The sequence below is a fragment of the Sapajus apella genome, unplaced genomic scaffold, assembly GCF_009761245.1.
Source record: "Sapajus apella isolate SASKATOON/1434 unplaced genomic scaffold, GSC_monkey_1.0 scaffold32, whole genome shotgun sequence".
NCBI lineage: Eukaryota > Metazoa > Chordata > Mammalia > Primates > Cebidae > Sapajus > Sapajus apella.
The window spans coordinates 3,060,327-3,083,396 of record NW_022436972.1 but is presented as its reverse complement, the minus strand read 5'-3'; the positions used below and the strand labels follow the sequence as shown (position 1 = coordinate 3,083,396).

The 23,070-nt window shown below is 39.9% G+C and overlaps 1 protein-coding gene across 4 annotated transcripts in view; it reads right to left on the bottom strand.

The window, feature by feature from the left end:
* The window catches only part of MTUS2 (microtubule associated scaffold protein 2), a 702,116-nt gene that overhangs the window by 187,252 nt on the left and 491,794 nt on the right, over positions 1 to 23,070 (bottom strand). For all 4 annotated transcript variants that reach the window (XM_032294818.1, XM_032294817.1, XM_032294822.1 and 1 more), the window contains exon 6: positions 18,152 to 18,313. In XM_032294818.1, the coding sequence (XP_032150709.1) occupies positions 18,152 to 18,313 (162 nt within the window). The remainder of the gene's footprint in view (positions 1 to 18,151; positions 18,314 to 23,070) is intronic.

The window sequence follows — 23,070 nt, the reverse complement described above, 5'->3', positions numbered from 1 at the left end:
ACAGACCATTTGCATTAATTACTGTTGGACAAGCTCCCATAACTCCTCAAGGCTGACAAGCAGAGTGGGCAAAATACCGGGTGTGTAACCTTTTAAATACAATATGGGTATATACTCTTAAATGAAAATTAGGATTTTAGTGTCCTACTTTTGAAGAGCCTGCACAAAAGGTCTCAGATCAGCCTACAGGCAGCTTAATATTAAGGTGGGTCACAGAGTGTTATAAATTCTCTTCTGGGACTATGGGTATGTCCTGTAATGCCTTCCAAATTATGTAAAATTATCCACAATATTATTCTTGCTATTGTTTTGATGAAAGCATTTAAAAAGCATAACAGAAAAAGATAAATGGATCTTTTCCCTCACTCAGATTCTTCTGTGACATTTCAATGATAATAGCTAAATAGTACCCTAGGCCACTAAATTTGTAATAGAGGATGAGGTTATTAGGGTTTTAAAATCAAGTGCCTGAAAAAAATTCAGATTATTCCAATGAATTTTACTGGACTGACCAGTAAAATTAAAGACTAATTAAACTGCTGTGATTTTTTTTTTCATGCTGTCTTGACCATTTCATAGCTCGTAAGTTTCTCCATAAAGGGGTTGGAAAAGGAATGGAGGAGCATATATTTTCAAATTAAGAAGATATCTAATTGTTAGCAGCCCTAGTTCAAGATTTCAAGGGGAGGAAGGCTTGAGAAACCTCTAGCTTTACAAAGAAACAACTTATGTCATTAATCTGAATGAAATGCAGTCCCTATCATCAATGGACACTGCTTTTGTTCTTTTTGAGATGGAGTTTCGCTCTGTTACCCAAGCTGGAGTGCAACACCACAATCTCAGCTCACTGCAACCTCTGCCTCCCAAGTTCAAGTGATTCTCCTCCCTCAGCCTCCTGAGTAGATGGGATGATAGGCACGTACCACTGCCTGGCTGATTTTGTTTTATTTTTCTTTTTTAAATAGAGATGGGGTTTCTCCATGTTGGTCAGGCTGGTCTTGAACTCCTGACCTCAGGTGATCCACTCACCTCGGCCTCCCAAAGTGTTGGGATTACAGGCATGAGCCACCGTGCCTGGCCAATCACTGGCCACTTCTTTGGAAGCTTTAGGTCTCTGCCAGCATGTTTTCTGTGCACTATGTTATGTCTCTGCACCACATGGCCTTGTTGGACACTCATTTCCCTTTCACAGCACTTAGCATACATGTACTTCAATAATTAAATGTGTAAGTACAAGTTTCATGTTGCTGTCCTGCAACTCTATCACCTCCACAGGGACAAGGACTGTGTCTATCTTATTCACCATGATTTCCCCAGGTATCTAAGAAAGGATTCAACTTGAAGAGGGTATGCAATCAATATTTGTTGAACAAATGGAGGTGCATCCAAATGTTCACCGATCCTTACTCCCTGGATGTCTGAGAGTTGACTTTGGTGTCGCAGTCTGTGATTCCCAGTGCTTCCTGGCCTTCCTTCTTCTAAAGCACAGCAGACAGGCCATCTAAGACATACTCTCATGTGGCTCTCCAAATGACGAAGTAGGCGCTCCTCCAACCAGAAATTGCATACATCATTTCCATTATATTTTCCTGTCTCTGTGGTCTCATGCAAAGAAATGGAACTCATATTTATTATCTTTATTTTTATCCCACAAAGATTGTTTTTAAACACTTCTATTCTCCTACAACCTCTTCTATCCCCAATCTGACTGCTGGTTTCCTGTTGGCTTCACAATGACAAATATGTTGACATGGTAACAACAATCTAGATTCAGCCTTGGGGAAGCCACAGTCAGCATAGGGCAATAAGAGCATCTTCACTGAAGATACCAGTACAGCCTAATTGTTTTGACCTTGCCTCTTCTGGTTTCAAATATGGGAGACTTCTGAACACCCCCAAGTCAACAGGAGCATATGAGGTGGCATGATTCTTTCATTAGCAGAAAATAATATGTTCTTAGAGCTATTTAGATTAAAGGAATTCATATCATATGCTACAGTAAGAATAAGCTCACAAATTACCTAGAACCACAATTCCAGTAGCAATCAAGTGAATCTTTTTCTTACTTTGTTTTTTACTAAAGCTGAATATTTTATTTTAGCAAGGTCTTCCCTATTTTCTTCATTGAAGATGTGCACAGAAACAGAAAATGCTGCTTGAGAGGACTAGAGGAGGGCAGGGAGAACTTGGCAGAGCAGCTCTGCCTGACACATGGGCACATCAAAGTGCTCAACAAACACATTTTGAGGATGTTGACAAGCTACTTATATTATTAAATTATAGTATGACCAGAAATTTCTAAATTTGTGAAATCAATAACAATTTGCTTTTAAAGAAGCAAAATTAATTTTTATGACGCAAGTAGAGTTTCTTTAGTCTACTGAATAGCAGCCTCTCTATTCCCAGGGAATGTTTTTCCTTAGGTAGAGAGGAACCCTAATAATAATATACCTGTTATTCATTTTTTTACAACTACTAGAAATCCTTCCATACCTTAGTCTGAATAAAGAAATTTTATTTTCTATAATGCATCATATCAATATGACAGAATCTGAAGGCACACTGACAAGAAGTAATTCATCTTCAGATCAATATTTGCAGCTGGAAGTATTTCCTATTTGCTACAACAGTGCAAGCCAGTTAGAAGAGTCAACAGGTAAAGCCCCACTATTAGTGTCAAGTTATATGGATCAGTGCAGTGGAGAGATTTTGTGTTTGACATATGAACAGCAGAAAAGCTTTTCATAAAAATTTTGAGAAGAAGAACTGCTATATGACTAAAGGTAAGTTTCAGGAATACTTGGGAACCTTTCTTTTGCACAGCACTGAATAGCATGTTTTGTGTGTGTATATGTTTGTGTGTATGCGTGTGTGTGTATATATATATATATATATTTACATATAGGTGGGAGGACTGTATACACACACACACACACACACACACACACACACACACACACACACACATATAAAATCATTAGCACTAAATCCGCAACACTTTCCACTGTCATAACACTGATCTCAATGATCACTATTAACTTACAGGAAATCAATATTATAGGAGTGGATCGTATATCTCCAAACATGTTTAGGACAGCACATTAGCTCTTGGTCTGCATCTGAAACCCCTAAGAAGGAGGAGTGTAAACAGACCTCAGAATTACTGTAGGGGAGCTGGGAAACTATATGTAAGGTAACGAGCAAGAAGAACTAAGTCTCTAAGTTGTATTTTTTATCAAGGTAATTTCAGTAAAATGCAATTAGTTGGCTTCCATTAAAGTACGAACATTTAAATAGCAGAAGTTAGGTCTATAGGTTTTAAAGGTCAATAGGCTTAGGTTGATTCCTGCTACAAAGAAATTGTGTGACTGGGGATGTGGGGGTTACTTAATTTCTCTAAACTCCAGCTTCCTTGAACATCAAATGAAATTGAATATATACACCCCTTAGAATACTGCATGATGCATACAGAATTCTTAACAAAAACATCTTTTTTTTTTTTATTTTTTTTTTTTATGGAGTCTCTGTTGCCCAGGCTGGAGTACAGTGGCGCAATCTCGACTCACTGCAACCTCTACCTTCATGGTTCAAGCAATTCCCCTGCCTCAGCCTCCCATGTAGCTGGGATTACAGGTGTGTACCACCATGCCCAGCTAAATTTTTTTGTACTTTTAGTACAGATGGGGTTTCACCGTGTTGGCCAGGCTGGTCTCGAACTCCTGACCTCATCCACCTGCCTCAGCCTCCCAAAGTGCTGGAATTATAGGTATGAGCCACCGTGCCCAGTCCAAACATATCTTTTTTAAAAAGGAAAAGAAATAAGAAATGAATTTCGTAAAATATTTTTGTTATTTATATGCCTGGTATCTAAAACACTTATTCATCCTTTCAATTGTCAACATAGAATATTACATGTAAGACAAAGATGCTGAGGACATTCATTAGGTAAAATACAAGCCTCTCAAATAAATGATACTGGGAAACTGTACTTCCATATGCCGAAAAATGAAACTAGACCCCGGCACCATATACAAACATCAACTCAAAATATACTAAAGACCTAAATGTAAAACTTGAAACTATGAAAATTCTAGAAGAAAAAATAGGAGAAACACTTCAGGGCATTGGTCTGGACTAAGATTTTATGGGGAACACCTCAAAAGCACAGGCATCAAAAGCAAAAATATACAAATAGAATTATATAAAACTAAAAAGCTTCTGCACAGCAAATGAAACAATCAACAGGCTGAAGAGACACCCTACAGAATGGGAAAAAAAATTGCAAACTATTCATCCAACAAGAGATTAATATCCAGGATATAAAAAGAACTTAACAGTAAAAATCAAAATAATTCAATTAAGAAATGGACAAATGTGCTGAATATACAACCCTCAAAAAAGATATGCAAATGGCCACGAAGTATATAAAAAATGTCCAAGATCACTAATAATCAGAGAAATGCAAATCAAAACCACATTGAGGTCACCTCACCCCAGTTAAAATGGCCATCATCAAAAAGATAAAAAGTAAAACATGTTAGTGAGAATGCAGAGAATAAGGAACTTTTACACACTGTTGGTGGGCATGGAAATTAGTATAGCCATTATGGAAAACAGTATAGAAAGTTCTCAAAAAACTAAAAATAGACTGGATGTTGTGGCTAATGCCCCTTTGGGAGGCCAAGGTGAGAGGACTGCTTGAGCCTAGGAGTTCAAGACCAGCCTGGACAACATAGCAAGACCCCATCTCTACAATATTTTTTTTAAATTAGCCAGGCATGGTGGTGTGTGAATGTAATCCCAACCACTTAGGGAGCTGAGGGGGAGGATCACCAGAGCCTAGGGAGGTCCAGGCTGCAGTGAGCCATAATTGTACCACTGCATTCAGCCTAGGTGACAGAGTGAGACCCTCACAAAAACAAACAAACAAACAAACCTAAAACTAGAACTACCATCAGATCCAGCATTCCTATTATTGGGTATATATCCAAAGGAAAGGAAACCAGTATGTTCAAGAGATACCTGCACTCCCAAGTTTATGGCAGCAGCAATACTCATAATAGCCAAGATATAAAATCAGCCTAAGTGTTCATTTAGCAGATAAGGAAAATGTGGCAATGATATGGTTTGGCTGTGTCCTCACCCAAGTCTCATCTTGAATTGTAGCTCCCATAATCCCCATGTGTTATGGGAGGGACCCAGTGGGAGGTAACTGAATCACGGGGGCAAATTTTTCCCATGCTGTTCTTGTGATAGTAAGTCTCATGAGATTGATGGTTTTATAAAAGGCAGTTTCCCCACACACCCTCTCTTGCCTGTTGCCATGTAAGATATACCTTTGCTCCTCTTTCACCTTCCCCCATGATTGTGAGGCCTCCCCAACCATGTGGAACTGTGAGTCCATTAAACAAACCTCTTTTTCTTTATAAATTACCAAATCTTGGGTATTCTTCATAGCAGTATGAAAATGGACTAATACAGGTATATATACAAAATGGAATACTATGTAGCCATAAAAAAGAAGAGCATTCTGTTACTAGCAGTAACATGGATGAGCTTGTAGGACATTATTTTATGTGAAGTAAGCTAGGCACACAACGATAAATACCAAATGTTCTTGTTAATATGTGGAAGCTAAAAAAGTTGATCTCATAGAAGGAGAGAGTAAAATAGTGGTCACTAGAGGTGGGGACGGGTAAGGGGTAGGGGAATACAGGAAGAAGTTGGTTAATGGATACAAAAGTATATCCAGATAGGAGGAGTAAGTTCTAGTGCTCTATGGCACTATACGATGACTATAATTAACAATAATTTCTGGATATTCTCAAAGACCTGGAAGATTGGATTTTGAATGTTTCCAACATATAGAAATGACACATATTTGAAGTAACTAATACGCTACTCTGATTTGATTATTACAGTGTATAATGTATCAAAATATCACTGTGCCCTATAAATACATAAAATTATGTGTGAATTAAAAAAAATACAAGTAAAAAAAACCAGCCAAAATATTTCTGCATTTTCAAAGACATATTTCATATAACTCAGCATTTTCACTTTTAGGAATGTATCCTAAGAACATATGGGAAACTTGTGCCTCATTTTGTGAGAAAGGAGTGACTAAGCAGGCTTGAATTGCTTAAACCCCGCACATTTCCAAGAAGTGCCTGTTTCATGACTGGCCACTGACCACCTCCTGAGAGCCGGGCTCTTACATGTTCTAACTGACAAGAGCATTTTGCATGCCCAAGGTCTTGAGCCACACTGCATCAATTTGCCTCGTTTACACATAGAAAAGGTGCTGTGTGTATGTGTGACTGATCCATAACAAAAACCCTGGACAACCAGGCTCAGATATTTTTCTCTCAATGGGAAAATCTGTTCATGTTTTCACACATCATTGCTGGAAAGATGAAGTACATTTGGTGTGATTCCACTGAGAGATGGCTTTTGGAAACTTGTGCCTGGTGTCATTTGAACTTTGCCCCATAAGCTTTTTCCCTTTGATTATTTTACTCTGTATCCTTTCAATGTCATTAATTATAATCATAAATATAGCAACTTCTGAGTCCTATGAGCCCTTCTAGGGAAATCATCAAGCCTGAGAATAGTCTTGAGGACCCCCAGCAAAACATGATTTTGCAAAATAAATTTATTAAATGTATTGTACTTCATTGTTTCATGATAGTGAAATGCTGAAAGCAATCTAAAAGAACAGGAGACAAGTAGTTCTACAAATTATGGTTAATCAATAGGAAGTCATTATAATATCATTAAAAAGAACATTTTCACATATGTATCATGATATTGGAAAATTATTAGGATATAATGTTATCTGTAAAAGTAGGATACAGAGCTATACATAAAGCATAACTGAGGCATGAAAAATATCATACCCATATAAAGAAAAGACTTGAAGGAAATATGCCAACATATGCTATAGTGTCTAATGATAAACTGTGAGGCTTTGAGGTATTTTTATTGTTTCTTTTTTTTTTTTCTGTATCCTTCATCCTTTTTTCTTAGAATAAATTATTATCCTTTTTATTCAATTATCTTTATCTATTTTAAAGCAAATATTTAAACACATCTGGAAAAATTCTGACAACACAGAAATAACAAAATTTAAAAATGAAAGTTATTTCTCCCCATTACAACTTTTTCTCCAATTGAACATCACACTGATAATAGCTCTTGACGATTTAAATGATATTTTCTAACTTTTTCTATAAATTTACAAAAAGGAATACATAAAATGATTTCAGTTTTATGAAAAATGAGATCATGTTCTATAGTTTTCTTCCTTTAATGATATGGTATGCACATCTTTCCATATAAGTAAAATAGATCTAATTTTTAAAAAATTACTACATAAGCATTTATTAAATGGCTGCATCATAAATTGTTTACATATTTCCATATTGACAGATATTTAGATTGTTTCCAACTTTTTTAGCATCATAACCAATGCTGCAAAAAAAGTTCCTGCATGTGTATCTTTGCTGCTTGAGCAAGGATTTTTTGAGAGGGTGCTAGAAGTAGAAATACTGGATTACCTGTCACATACATTTAAATTTTCATACATATTCCCAAACTGCTCCCCAAAAAGCATACCAATTTATAATCTCACTAACACTACAAGAGTGTGTTTGTGTACCACATCCTTACCAACTCTGGATGTAATAAATCTTTTTAAAGGTTTATAATCTAGTATGAAAAAAGACTGTATCTCATTTTAAAAACAGAATGTGTCTAGTTACTAGTAAATTTGAATATCTTTTCATATGTTTATAGCCATTGACCACTTTGCACTTCTAGTGTATAAAACATTCATACCTTTGTCCATTTTTCAAATTGTTTTTTTTCTTGTAATTTTCAGGGGTTGTTAAAACTGCATGTATATTAAAACCCTGTTGTTCAATGAGTGAACCAGAAAATAATCACTCACCAAAAACTCAGATCAGAAATCTAGGTTAAAGGAAACAGCCCAAGTACATTCTATTGTGAGTGTATATTGACTGGACAACCAGGATAACGGTAATTGAGCAGGTGATGCTGACATGTAAGAGCTCACCCATCATCAGCTTAGAACCACCAAGGGAAGGAGGCAAAGTATCACAGCTGAGAAACGTTTCCAACAAGGGTTAAAACAACAAGAGTTTGCGTTATCTCAGTAATTAGAATAACTCAAACAACTTGCAGTCTCAAGAAATCCAATTATTTGGGATTTAATGACGGTCTGCATGCCTGCCTACCCTCTACTTTTTAATCAGTTTGATAACAGAACAAGGTAATGTGAAACTAGATTTCATTTTAGAAATTGGACTTTATTTAAAACCAATGGGATACATGCAAAGCTAAAATTCTGTAACAAAATTTACCTTTTAGCAACAATGATTTGGAAATGCAAGGGGGCCTTAGATGTTAGAGTTGGATGTAACTGAGAAGACAAAGTCCTGGTCACATTTAAAATGAGGTTTCTGCTTTGTTTTCCCAACTATGTCCTGCCTTGACAATTCAATTCCTTTTTCTCTGGGTTTTTAGGCAAGGTGTGTGGCCTCCTATCTGAGCTGGGAAACAAAATGAAGGTCTCTCCCTTGGGGATCTTCGTCTCCTGATAATGAAGAAAGCCAGACAAAACATTCCAGATGAGCAAGCCCTATGACCTCAACCACTCATGAGGTCGGCAGGACCCAGGCTGATGCAAGGGATCACCTGTGAGCTCAGCTCAAAGGCTGGAAAAGGCGGGGCCGCCAGGGGTTGCTGGACGCCTGCCATGTTCACAGGGAGCCACAGCTGAGGGTCTGCACAGTGGCTGGCATGGGGTCCTCTGCTGTGTAAACAAATCTTTGTTCTAAAACACCCTAGTACCTCCCCACTGAGTCAATGATGCAAAAATGTATAATAAAAAACCAGAGGCTTAAGGCACTGTTGAAATTAGTTTCTCGGTAGTTTTGAGCCAAGACTCAGGAACTGTCCATGGTGTGCCTCACCGGCTCTCCAGTGGCTGGGGCTGCCCCTCACTATGGCCCCTCGGGGAGGAGGCCGCAGGGTTAACAGTGGAGAGAGGAAACTAGGAGAGAGAGGTGTGCTGGGGGTGGCTGACGGCTGCCTCTACTGGGCAGGCTCTGTGATTTGCTATCACTGCTTAAGAAACCAACCTTCTCTGGGCAGTTCCACAAGAGACTCGGAACAGGTGATGTCTCGGGGTACCTGCTGGAGCCCATACTAACAGAAGGGCAAAAGGCGTGTCTCTCACTTATCTTAAAAATCTGGTTTGTCCTACTGCTTCATTTGTGACCACCTGCCACAAGACATAGCTACCTTCTGAGCACTCATGTGGCAAGTGCTCCCAAATCACTAGGGGAACTCTAACTTTCATTCATCAGGCAGGTATCTGTTGAAAGCCTGCTTTGTGCCAGGCACATTGTTGGTACTAAGAATTTGGGGATGAGCACAACAGGCATGGCTGCACATGTGGGGACAGACAGACGTTAGCCAAGCTCAGACATCATTAGACAACTACACTTGCGAGCTGAGCTACAAGGGGAAGAGCCCTGAACAGGCAACATTTAGGTCAAGACCTGAAGGAGAGGCAGGTGTTCATCAGAGCAAGGAGAGGAGGAGGGAACGGGTCGTGTGGGAGGGAATGGGGTGTAAGAGATGTTCCTAGCAGAGGCACTTACGGGAAAGGGCCACCAAGATGCAGCCTGTTTTTGGGCAACTTCCAACTTAAAGGGAACATGACATAGGAAAGACAGCTATCTTTGAACAGGTAAGCAAATATTATGGGTTTATGGACAAAAGCAGTAAAAATAGTCACTTAGGCAAAGGCACAGAAAGTATTACAGGAGGTTCTCACTTTTCTTCTCCTAAATTTGGAATTTTACAGGCATCTTTTATTGAAGATATGTGGAACCACAGATAAGTTTTTTATTGCAACATGGTTTTCCTCTGCACTAGTGAATGCAGGTTTTTGAGGGGGAAATCCAGGGGAAAAAGAAATTTTGATCATGGGCAGAGCAGAATCCAAGGTGTGGTGAGGTAAAGGAAAAACATCATTGGAGAGTACATGGTAGGTTTTATTAAAACCCCTCTTCTGCCTATGAGAGACTGAAAGGGGTCTGTACCCTCTAAAATTTCTGCACCTTCCAGTTAACCCTCTAAAACTCAAACAGCCTTTATGAAGTGCCTACTTTGTTCTGTGCCCTTTCATTTATGTTAATTCTCAGAGCAATCCCATGGAGTAGGGATGGTTATCCTCACACATTTTTTGACTGAGAAATATGAAAAGATTCCTTAATGTTGCTTTGTCCTGAGTCAAATGCTAAGACAGGCGGAGCTGGACTGGTGCCCACCCAGCCTCTTTGCGGGAGTGAGGCATTTTACCATCCCATCCTTTCGTCCACACTTGAGCTTTGCCGTTTTTACAGATATGAGGCTTTTTAGTCACATATCTGAAAAGCTAAAGCAGTTTATATCACATGCTTCAGTTACTGCTTAGTCCTGGAGCTCTGATGAGCATCAGTGCCCTTGAGCCAAAATCTTCTACAGTTACAGGATCGGAAAAAAGTCTATTTCAATTTGCTATACAAAAACAGGAGAACACATTTATTTTTTATAAAGGGTTTTGTTTGTTTGTTTTTTTTGTTTTTGTTTTTTATTGCAATATGTAAAGTCAATCCAGAAAAAGTAGTGGTGCAAAACAACCCCTGGGACAGAGCCGATTTGGCTGTTCTGCAGCCTCTGAGTCTGCTTAAAATGCAGCAGGTGAAATGCTGAGACCAGGAGTGGGTGTTAATCTGTGACAGTGGACAGGCATCTGGGGAGTGCCCTGCTGTTCTGACATTCTCACTAGTGAACCAGTAGGTACTGGAGGGGCAGAATGGGAGTTAACCATCTTGTCAAAACTCCCTCAGAATCCATTTCCCAAGTTAAGTGGAGCCTCCAGCCTTAGAAGTACAAGGTGGTGCAGCTCCTTTGCAACATCAGCCCCTCATCCCATGCTGCAGGGCCTGCTGCCCCAGTGACCCCCTGCCACCACCTAATAGGTCTGGCTCCAGTACTTCTTTACTTTTGCCACATTCACTCCCTCCTCTTCTTGACATTTCTATAGACAGAGGCAAGTGTCACTCATTCTAAAAACCAAGAACTTCCTTTGCCCACCTCCCCTTTAAGCTACACCCTATTCTCCTTCCCTCCCCTGTACATTCCTCAAAGAACAGTCTAAGCTCATGGCTTCCATGTCCTCAGCTGCTGCCCCCCTATCCCCTGTGCTCCGAAAGCTCTTCTTTCTCCAGATGAGCCTTCTTTGTCTGCTGCTTCCATTTTGGTGTTAATAAGGTGGCAATTGCAGTTACCTTTGCACTTTCCACGTCCTCCCAAGCAAACTCACAGCCCCATTGCCTCCATTCCTGCAGCCATGACGAAAAGCCCATCAATTCCACACGGAAATCTCCAACTCGAAACTCTGCTTAGAGCTCTTGGCTTATCCCACCTGCCTACTGAACATTGCTAGATGGAGGTTTCCCAGGCACCTCAAACTCATCTCATCTGAAGCTAAATTTACAGTCTTTCCTCCACACTTGCCCTCCTTTTGCTTTCAGTCTCGTTACTAAGGGCAGTATTAGCCATTCAGCTGCATAAGTGAGGGAGCCTGCAGCCTCCTGCCCAGGACTGACATGTGCCAGGCTATACAATAGCTCATTAAAACATCGGTCAACGTCTTAATAATTGTTTCCCTGTGCTTCACCATCAGCCTGTGAATCCTGCGGGGACAGGAATTGTGTCTCGTTCATCTGTACAGCTCCAGAACATCCTATCCCGCAGCACGGTAGCCAGTAACCTCGTCACTGACTTGGTAAATAAGGAGCAACTATTCAATGTGCTTTGGTCTGGAATAGGGAGAAAAGCAATGATCACACTCAAAACAATTTATACCTAGGAGAGCAAGTCTAGTAAATATCAGATGCCTGCAGGACAGCCTGAAAGAATGTCTGAGTTTTCAGCAAAGAAAGGGATAGCTCATCACAAGGAACAAGCAAGTTTATGGACCTAAAATTTTGCCTCTGGAGAAAATAACACAGACTTGTTCAGTTAGGGAGGGCTGGGTGAATGTTTACACACAGTGATTTCAGCTTTTAGGGAAAGGAGCATACTTCTTCTAAAAAATGCATTACTTTATGGAAAATGCAAATATGTGGGGTATGCGTCACCACAGCGCGAGTAGGAAGGACCATGCAGACGTCAAGGCATCCCCACTTGAACTCCTTCAGGGTAATCTCAAAGACAGCTTGGCCTGAGGCACAAAGCCCTGGGCACCACCCTGCTTAACACCGTTGCCCATTCACACACAGGCGATCTATTGGTAATGGACAAACTGCAGCCCGCAGATGGAATTCTGATAGTCCTTAGCTGGATATTTACACTATTATTATAGGAAAGGGACTGGGACCATATACAACATCCACTTATTTCTGGATGCCACTGTGTAACCTTGGACAACTCGTTTCACCTCTCCGAGTCTCACTTTCTGCATTTGCAATAACTTCCCCGCCTACATCTTAGGGTCTTTGTGAGAACCAAATTAGATTCCGTATATTAGTGTTTTAGCAATACAAAGTGGAAGAAAATTGTTATCAAGAGAGCATGATATGGTGGCTCATGCCTATAATCCCAGCACTTTGGGAGGCCAAGGCGAGTGGATCAACTGAGGTCGGGAGTTCAAGACCAGCCTGGATAACATGATGAAACCCCATCTCTACTAAAAATACAAAAATTAGCCAGGTATGGTGGTGGGCATCTATAATCCCAGCCACTCAGTAGGCTGAGACAGGAGAATCACTTGAACCTGGGAGGTGGAGGTTGCAGTGAGCTGAGATCATGCCACTGCACTCCAGCTTGGGCAACAAAGCCAGACTCTATAAATACATACATACATACATAAAATAGTGCATGGCTTTCAGAAATCCCCTATGTAGCAGAAACCACTCGGAAAATTAATGAAACTTTTGCAGTCACACTGCTTGCCTTTCTTTTTCTCAACATTTGAAATATCTTATTTCCATTTAACTTCACTTTCATGAAAACAGCCATTCTCTCTATACATTTTACCATGCTATCATATAACTCTATAAATAGACAATAACATAGATAGACTAGTCGAGTAAACTTACTGTATTCCATTACCCAGCTTCAACAATGAGCAATGTGTGGCCAGTGTTGTTTCATCTTTTATATCATAGACTCTGCTCACCACCATCCTAGGTTATTTTGAAGGAAACACCAGATAGCATTTCATATATATGAATTTCTAAAACATGATTCTTTTAAAAAACATAGCCACAAATACTATCATCAAACTCAAAATATTAACAATAATTCCTGGGGCCAAGAGTGGTGGCTCACACCTATAATTCCAGCACTTTGGGAGGCCAAGACAGGAGGATCACCCAAGGTCAGGATTTGACACCAGCCTGGCCAACATGGTGAAACCCCATCTCTACTAAAAATACAAAAATTAGCTGGGTGTGATAGAACATGCCTGTGATCCCAGCTATTTGGGAGACTAAGGCAAGAGAATCGCTTGAACCCGGAAGGTAGAGATTGCAGTGAGCTGAGATTGCGCCACTGCACTGCAGCTTGGGTGACACAGTGAGACTCCATCTAAAAAAAAAAATTTGACAATTCCTTAATATCATCATGTAGTCAGTGTTCACATTTTCCCAATATCTCCGATTTTTTTTTGAATTTCAAATTTTTGTTCAAATGTTTGTTTGAATTAGGATCTAAAATTAGCTCCATACAATTGACTGATATGTTTACGTTTTTTGTAATCTGTAGGTTCCCATGTCCTCTTGGTTTTCCCTCTGTTTGGTTTTTATTTGTCACACTTTGTGTTGTTGCTGCTCTTGCTGAGTACATCAGTGGATGTTCCTAGAGTCTAGGTTTTCTGACTCAGTCCCCATGGTGGTTTTAACATGCATTCCTTTGTATTTCTAGTAAGTCAGTACTTAAATCCAGAGGCTGTACCAAATCCATTTTTTCCCCCAAGACTCATTCCCAGGTAATTTGTATACATTTCCATCAGGGCAGCTCATAATGTGTGGTGATCTCTCATACTGATGATCATTGCCTTTATCTACGGGACTCATTTATTAGGAGCTGCAGAAAGGGATGTTTTGTCATGTCTTTTGTATTAGCTGTAATACTTTTATAAAGAGAAACTTCCCTCTCACCAGCTATTTGGTTATCTTGAGATACAGACTGAGTAGGAGAAGTTACTAAAAGGCTTTTCTTTTCCTTTATTTACCATATTTTAAAATAATGAGGTCATTTCCTAGCATCCTCCAATGTGACTAGTTTCGGAGATTTTTGGTTTTGTTTTGTATCATATGTCCTCATTGATGGGTATTAATCCATTGTAAATACTAATCTTATTGATATTCAAACTTTTTTTCAGTTTTTCTTCTTTTTTGTCTTTTTTACCAGTAGGAGCTTATTCCAGTTGATCCTTAAGTCCTTTCAACAGAATCCTCATAGTTTTTATATTCTTCTTAGCCAGCTGGAATGGCAAGATATTCTAGGATCTGCATTTCCTGTCTTAGACCCGAAATGGCTGCTTCTTCAAGGATCCCTCTCTCCCTTTACTGGGAAGTCCATTCAGACATTACAGCCTGGGCTCTAGGAGTGCTCATTACGATTGGTTTAGTCACCACTTACAACATTCCAATGGATAGATCTGGGAATTTTTTGTTAAATATAAATATCAGATGAGTTCTGACTTTATCCTATGCTACTCCTATCACATTTATCCCACACATTCAGAATAACTGCAGATGCAGAATCACAATACTAACACTACCACCAAAAATTTCAGGTTTTCATTGCAATTCTTTCTGAATCTGGGTATATACTGTTGGGAATGTGCTTCTCTGTGTGGTTATGCCATCAATGGGCTATGCAAGTGCTTCCATTTGTTTAATTTCATTTTTGAGTTTTAGATATTATCTGTTAACATTTAATGCATGATTGTGTAAAATATCTATGTGACTTCAAATCTATAAAACAAGGTGCATTCAACATATACCATAGCCTGTATCTCTGTTCTCTCCTTTTATTCCTTCTTTCATCCTAAAGGCCATAATTTAAAAAAAAAATTCTTAGCTTATTCTTCTATTGCTTTTTTAAAATATAAGTTCATATATAACATTTTCCTATTGTTTAGGTAAAACATAGTCTATGACATATTTTTTTCTCCATCTTTTATTGCTCAATGACCTCCTGGAAATCACTTGCTAGTAATGTTAATACATAGAGCTATTTCCCCATTTATCTGACAGCTACACAGCACTGCATCCTGCAGATATACCACAGTCTGTTCAGTAAGCCCCCAATTTTTTTTTTTTTTTTTTTGAGACAGAGTCTCACTCCGTCACCAGGCACCAGGCTGGAGTGCAGTGGCACGACCTCAGCTCACTGCAACCTCCGCCTCCCGGGTTCAAGCAATTCTCCTGCCTCAGCCTCCCGAGTAGCTGGGACTACAGGCGCACGCCACCACGCCCAGCTAATTTTTTTTGTATTTTTAGTAGAGACGGGGTTTCACCATGTTGGCCAGGATGGTCTCGACCTCTTGATCTTGTGATCCGCCCGCCTCGGCCTCCCAAAGTGCTGGGATTACAGGCGTGAGCCACCGTGCCCGGCCCCAGTAAGCCCCCTATTAATGGACGTTTGAGCTGTTTTCTGTATTTTTCTACTTCAGACAGTGCTGCAATGCATCACTTCACGCACTGTATTCTTGTCAGTCTACCTTTGAGAAAGACTCCTCGGGGTGAGACTATTATGTCAAAGAAAAAATGCATGTATTATTTTGTCAGATACTGCCAAACTCTTCTTCCTAGTTGTACCATTTTATATTCCCACCAAAAATGTATGAGAATGCCTGTTTCCTGGCAGCCTCACAAATAGAATATGTTGCCAAACTTCTGGATTTTTGCCAGTATAATTGGTTGGGTATTTATTTACTTATTTATTTACTACACCTTAAGTTCTGGGGCACATGTGCAGGTCGTGCAGGTCTGTTACATAGGTGTACACATGCCATGGTAGTGGTTTGCTACACCCATCGCCCCGTTATCGACATTAGGTATTCCTCCTAATTGGTAGGGTATTGTAATCCATTGTAGTTTCACTTGTTTTTCTCATCATTGAGGCTGACTGTTATCCTTTCATATGGCTAACAGCCCTTTGCCTTTCTTTTTCTAAGAACTGTCTTTTCAAATTCCTAACCCATTTTTCTACAAGTGGCTCACAAAGTGTAGTCCCTAGTCTAGAGACACTACCTGGGAATTTGTTAGAAATGCAAATTCTTAATCCCCAAACCAAACCTACTGAACTAGTAACTCTGGGGATGGGGCCCAGTAATCTGTGTTTTTATAAACCCTGCAGGTGGCACTGATATTCTAAAGAAACACTGAGAAGCCCTGGGCTATAGGGTTGATTCAACAACTGTATTTTAACTTACCATAGGGTTGTCTAATTATTTTCTAATTAAACCAAGGCCAAACTGTTAATAAATTGTAGCTGAAAGATTCAAATGTCATGTGATATCCATCCATTCATTTGTTGATTCAATAATTAACAAATAGATGTTAAATACCTACTGTGAGTCAGTCACTGTGACAGGCAATGAGGATGCTGTGTTAAAACAGACACAGTCACCAGCCCCAGAAGCTTGCCTTCCCCTGGGGAAGAACAAAACTAAAGGAACCAAGTTAAGTCTTAGCAAAGGGAACTGGAAGGTGCTGCTAGGGCACTAGCTAGTCTAGTGGTCAGGGAGATGCAAAGTAAAATATCTGGGATAATACTTTACTCCCATCAAGTGGACCAAAGTTCTAGAAAGGGATAACATCTATTCCTAGCAGGGTTAGGGGCGGAGACTCTCTGAAAGGCAATCTATCGATATCTATGAATGCATCAAACAAAGCAACACCACTCCAGGGAACTGATCCGACAGAAACAACGCCACCCACTCAAGGCTGTTTATTGCAGCATTGTTTGTTGTGGCAAATACTGGTTGCAAAGTGAATACCCACCAGTGACGGAATGATTGAATAAATCACGGTATATCCACACCATGCAGCCATCGAAAAGAATGAGCCCTACCATTGCCAAGGGTATTTCTATGACCTACATTGATTAAGGAAAGCAACACGTAGAAAAATGGATATCATGCAATCTCATTCAAAAATACCTGTAAAACCCATTTGTTTACATATGTATATACATTGATTACGATGATACACTGATGCAAGCATAGAAAACATCTGAAGGAATAAACACTGATATGGATGAGCCATTATGGTGAATTAGGGCCCAATGTTCATTCAACGCCTTCAATAGTGCAGAAAAATAAAAGTTAGGAACAAGATGCACAGACAGCCCTGCAGGCCAACAGATGCACTTGTGGGAAGGATGGGAGCAGAAGTGTAGCAGGGGCCACATGGGTGCTGCCTCGGCACTTTCTGCTAACAAGCATCTGTGCTAGTTACACTCTGGAATCAGCTGAATTCTACATGTCCAGTTACTAGCTTTGTGGGTATGTACAGGCGGGGCATGGGGATCAGTTTTGCTGGCCTGAACCCTGCAGGCACAGCATGGCTCTAAAGCCAACCCTGCCATGGAAGCAGTGGATCCATCCCTAAATCCTAGCTTTGGAGATGTGTGCCTAGAACCAGCAGGGCATGGAGATCCTGGACTGTTGCAGACGTAGTGTGCTTCTCTCTGGGGTTCTGGGGCTCATTCCCGGAGGCACAGCCTGAGCTTGCTCCTACAGTCCTTGCAATGATATTGTGAGCACCCGCTTCCCTGAGCCAAATGCCAATTTGCTTAAAATAGCTTGGTTCTTGCTTTCTGAGAAGGAAACTGTGTGATTCAAAGGGTTACCAGTCATGGGAAGAGTGAGAGGCAGTTATGAGAATTTAAACATGAATATATGAAAGTGCCTTAAAAGCAGTGGTATTATTATTAACTATCATTTAATCAATCATCCCTTCTAAATAACTGATGTACACAGGGACTTTCAAAAGACTTTTTATCAATGCAGAAAGGGCACTCCACCATGGAGCCTCTCCAAGGCACAAAGTCTTACCAGCAGGTGTGGAAGTGGGTTTCGGTGCCGGAAGTAAACTCCTGCGGGGTGCTGTCACACTGGAGGATGCCGGAGGGGCCGCCCGGCCGGCCCCCTTGGGTGTGTCCTTAGAAGGCACAGATGCCTTCAGAACGGGCTGTTCTTCAGTCCCAAAGGTTGAACCTGTGGGAGGCAGACAGCATGTTAATTATACCTTCATGAAAAATGGATGGATCCCTCACCATTTGCACTAGCCAACCAATCCTACTGCTGTCATCTGCTTTAGAACTTGACCTGATTCTTAGTGAGTGACCTTGAAACGTATTTTTCTGGAACCCTATTTGAAAAAGAACTCCCTTTAGTCACTGCATAAATATCTGTCACACAAATCCTGTGGACTAAAAGGGGCTCCACAAAAGCCAGGAGCAGCCTACATGCATACACGCATACGAACACACACACACACACACACACACACACACACACACACACACACAGAGTTTGCTTATTATATATGTGTATATAATAAACACTTTTGATAACTCAGAGAATAAACAGCCTATTTTTTTGAAATACAGTGTAAGTGACCCAGGAGAAGTAAGAATAGGAATATACACATGTACCATGAACCCAAGAATTTTATTCAGAGCTCCCTGAAAAACGCTGCTCATTTGACCTGCAGAAGAGGAGGCTTGGGATAAAGGTAGAGGGGTAGGGAACATAGGGACAGAGAATCCCTCTGAAACTCAAGAAAGGTTTCTGGCTGAAAAGCTGAAAAGCTGAGGCCTCACCAAACTGGGAGGACCTGAATTAGAGCCTAGTACTTCCAAGGTAGAAAATATTTACTGATAATTGCGGTTTACTAGTCAATTTAGAAATAGCCTCTTTGTGTATAATCCACTGCTCTGACACTCTGAAGATATGGCATATTGGGATTGTGTCTGTGTAAAATTTAAATATGCAAAGTTGTTTGGCCTAAACTTTTCTTCTATATCTGTCTAAACCTAAACCTTGTGGTTAATACATTTTCAATCTCTTAAAGACAATGACATCACCATTTATTCTCTGTTAAAGGGTAGATCTTCCAAATATACTTCTGAGTATAGCTGTGAGGCTAATCTATTAATTTAGAGAGCCTGAATGTACAGAGATTACCACTTGTTTGGAATAAAACAGTCCAGTGGTAGGAACATGACCATCTACCATGAAAAATAAGCCATGACACCTGGAAGAAGTACACGGCATTTTAGTAAAGGATTATATTTTTTGTTTTTATCCTTTTCAAAGGTTAGTTTGAACATTCTATTTAGATAAGGCCTACATAAAAATGAAAACATTATTAAAATGGCTTTAGTGTTCATAACATCCAGGCATTTTGGTCAACCATTTAGAGTGAGAGATTGTTGCTTCTCTCCCACTTAACACCTGAAATTCTGTTTAAAACTGTGGAGATTTCTGTTGTTTCCAATGAAAAGCATACTTAGGAAGTAATCAAAGAATGTACTATTTCTTAAAACAGCATCTATGCCCTATAGTTCTTTTAAGCTGTTGTGCAAGGTTTTTAAAATAGTTCTACATAGAACTAAGACAACGTATTTGACCTATGCAAAGAGAACAAATGCGCTGAAACTCCATTGAAAGGATCTGCACTGTATCCTGGGTATCAGATAAAAAATAGTGCAGATAAAAAGCATGTTTGATGCAAACCTAACCAGGAAAAGCAACACCATGAGCTTGCAAAACAGTGAGCCTCAGCTTCTGAATTACCCAGTGGATGCACCAGTCCAGTGCTAGAACTCAGAGAATCTCTCAGGGGCTGAATGGTATTTCACATGGGGCATGGCTCAACCACTAGAAATATTTCAAAAGTAATTATCTAATGTCTAGCCTCCTGCTGACACATTGCCAGAATAATCTATTCACTGAAATGTGTAGCAGAAGCTGAATTGAGCACAAAACCTCACACACAGTCTTTAACAATTTATTAAAATTTCTTAAGAAGAGAAATATTTTGTATCATCTGTAGAGTTCAAATGCCCTTTTATCAAATCCTCTTGCATCTGGCATCATTCTCTTACATGAAATTTATTATTCTGTGAACACATCAATTTAGAGATTTGGCTGCTCTCCAGGCCGGGAAGTAATTCATCTGTTTGAAGTACAAGTATCAGGGAACTATGTACTTCCCTCTGAGGGAGGGCTTGAATTACCAAGAAACAAAATAATATAAAACACTATTCTTATCTATTATTGTGGGAGACAGCTGGCAATAAACAGTTCCACTCTTTGAAAACTGGCTTAAGTTGGCTGGTAATTAAAGACGCATTATTCAGTAAATGAAAAGTACTCTGAATTTGGAAATGGCTGTTGAATTCTATAAATGTTCCAAGTGCTTCACAATAATGCTGACAACATTAAACCATTGCTTGGTGAGAGGAAGAAAACAACTGGAAATAAACTGCTTGTATGAGCCAGAAAAATGTTCTGGAGAATTCAGCCAGTGAAGTGGTTCACATGGCTAATTCAGTCTTTTCATTCCCAACCAATCTGAACCAACTCCAGCCTAAACAACCCAGGAAATTTACCTACCCTTCCACTTGATCACAGTGCGGCAGAAGCATCAGCAAGGTGGTTAATGGTACAGATCTGGGAGCAAGATGGCCAGGGTGTGAATAACACATCCTCTACCTCCCGCCTCTCTGCATCACAGTTTCTTCATTCATAAGCGGGGATAATGATAATCTACCTCACAGAGCTGTTGTGGGAATTAAAGGAGCAAATGCCAGGAAATGTTTTAAAAAGTTAAAGTAAGAATTGATATTAAAAAGCACTCAGTGTCTGATATATAGTATGCTCTATGGGTTAGTTATTAATGTACATGCTAATTTTAAGTTCTGTGGCTAAGTCGTCACAACAAATCAGTTTTTTTGCGGAAAAACCACTTGGAAAGTATTCAGGGATTAATATCAGATGGGCTGTTTGAAGTGAGAAGAAAGAATAGGACTGAGGTAAGTCTGATAACACCCGTAGGATGAAAGACTAAAGAGAAGAGTGAGAGTTTGATTGTCTTAAAAATATATAGTAAACTATTCCAGTCATAGAAAAAGGTGAGGATAACAACACAACTGACCATCAAGCTTAAGAAGCATAAAATGACCTGGGAAAAGAGGCGGTTATGAGTTCTGACACAGCAGACTTAAATGTGCCTGCCAGCAGCTCTGAACGGAACAATCGAGCTCCCTGCATAGCATCTAAGCTCTGATAACAGACAGACTGTTCTCCTTAAGCACCTCCCTGACCCTCGTATATACAAAAGGGCACCTCATAAAGGAGAGCTCTAGCTGACATCTAGTGGGTACCCTTCTAGGATGAAGATAACAGAAGAAGAAAGTGGCTGAACCCCTTGCTATTCTGCAGCCCCTGTGGGTGATTCCCAGGCAAACAAGGTCTGGAGTGGACCTCCAGCAGTCCTGCAGCAAAAGGGCCTGACAGATGGAAGGAAAACTAAAAAATGAAAGAAACAGCTTCAACATCAACAAAAAGTACGTCCACTCCGAGACCCCATCTGAAAGTCACCAACTACAAAGGCAACAGGTAGATAAATACACAAAGATGGGAAGAAACCAGTGCAAAAAGGATGAAAACACCAAAAACCAGAATGCCTCTCCTCCTCCAAGAGATCACAACTCCTCACCAGCAAGGGAACAAAGTGGATGGAGAATGAGTCTGATGAATTGACAGAAGCAGGCTTCAGAAGGTGGGTAATAACAAACTTCTTTGAGCTAAAAGAAAATGTTTTAACCCAATGCAAAGAAACTAAGAACTTTGAAAAATGGTTATATGAAATGCTAACAGGAATAAACAGCTTAGAGAAGAATATAAATGACTTGATGGAGCTGGAAAACAACATGAGAATTTCATGAAGCATACACAAATTTCAACAGCTGAACCGACCAAGCAGAAGAAAGGATATCAGAGATTGAAGATCAACTCAATTAAATAAAACCAGAAGGCATGATTAGAGAAAAAAAAGAGTGAAAAGAAATGAATAAAGCCTCCAAGAAATATGAGATTATGTGAAAAGACCTCATCTACGTTTGATAGGTATACTAGAATGTGATGGAGAGGATGATTCCAAGATGGAAAACACTCTTCAGGATATTATCCAGGAGAACTTCCCCAACCTAGCAAGGCAGGCCAAAATTCAAGTCCAGGAAATACAGAGAACACCACAAAGATATTTCTCAAGAAGAGCAACCCCAAGGCACATAATTATCAGATTCACCAGGGTTGAAATGAAGGAAAAAATGCTAAGGGCAGCCAGAGAGAAAGGTCAGGTTACCCACAAAGGGAAGCCCATCAGACTCACAGTGGATCTCTTGGCAGAAACTCTACAATCCAGAAGAGAGTGGGGGCCAATATTCAATATCCTTAAACAAAAGAACTTTCAACCTAGAATTTCATATTCAGCGAAACTAAGCTTCTTAAGCGAAGGAGAAATAAAATCCTTTATGGACAAGCAAATGCTGAGAAATTTCATCACCGCCAGGCCTGCCTTACAAGAGCTCTTGAAAGAACCACTAAACACAGAAAGGAACAACAAGTACCAGCCAGTCCAAAAACGTCCCAAAAGTAAAGACAATTGACACAAGGAAGAAACTGCATCAACTAATGGGCAAAACAATCAGCTAGCATCAAAACTGTGGGATGAAATTCACACATAACAATATTAACCTTAAATGTAAATGGGTTAAATACCCCAATCAAAAGAAACAGACTGGGAAACTGGATAAAAAGTCAAGACCCACCGGTGTGCTGTATTCAAGAAACACATCTCATATGCAAGGACAAATATAGGCTCAAAATAAAGGGATGGAGGAAGGTTTACCAAGGAAATGGAGAGCAAAAAAAAAAAAAAAAAAAAAAAAAAAAAAAAAAAA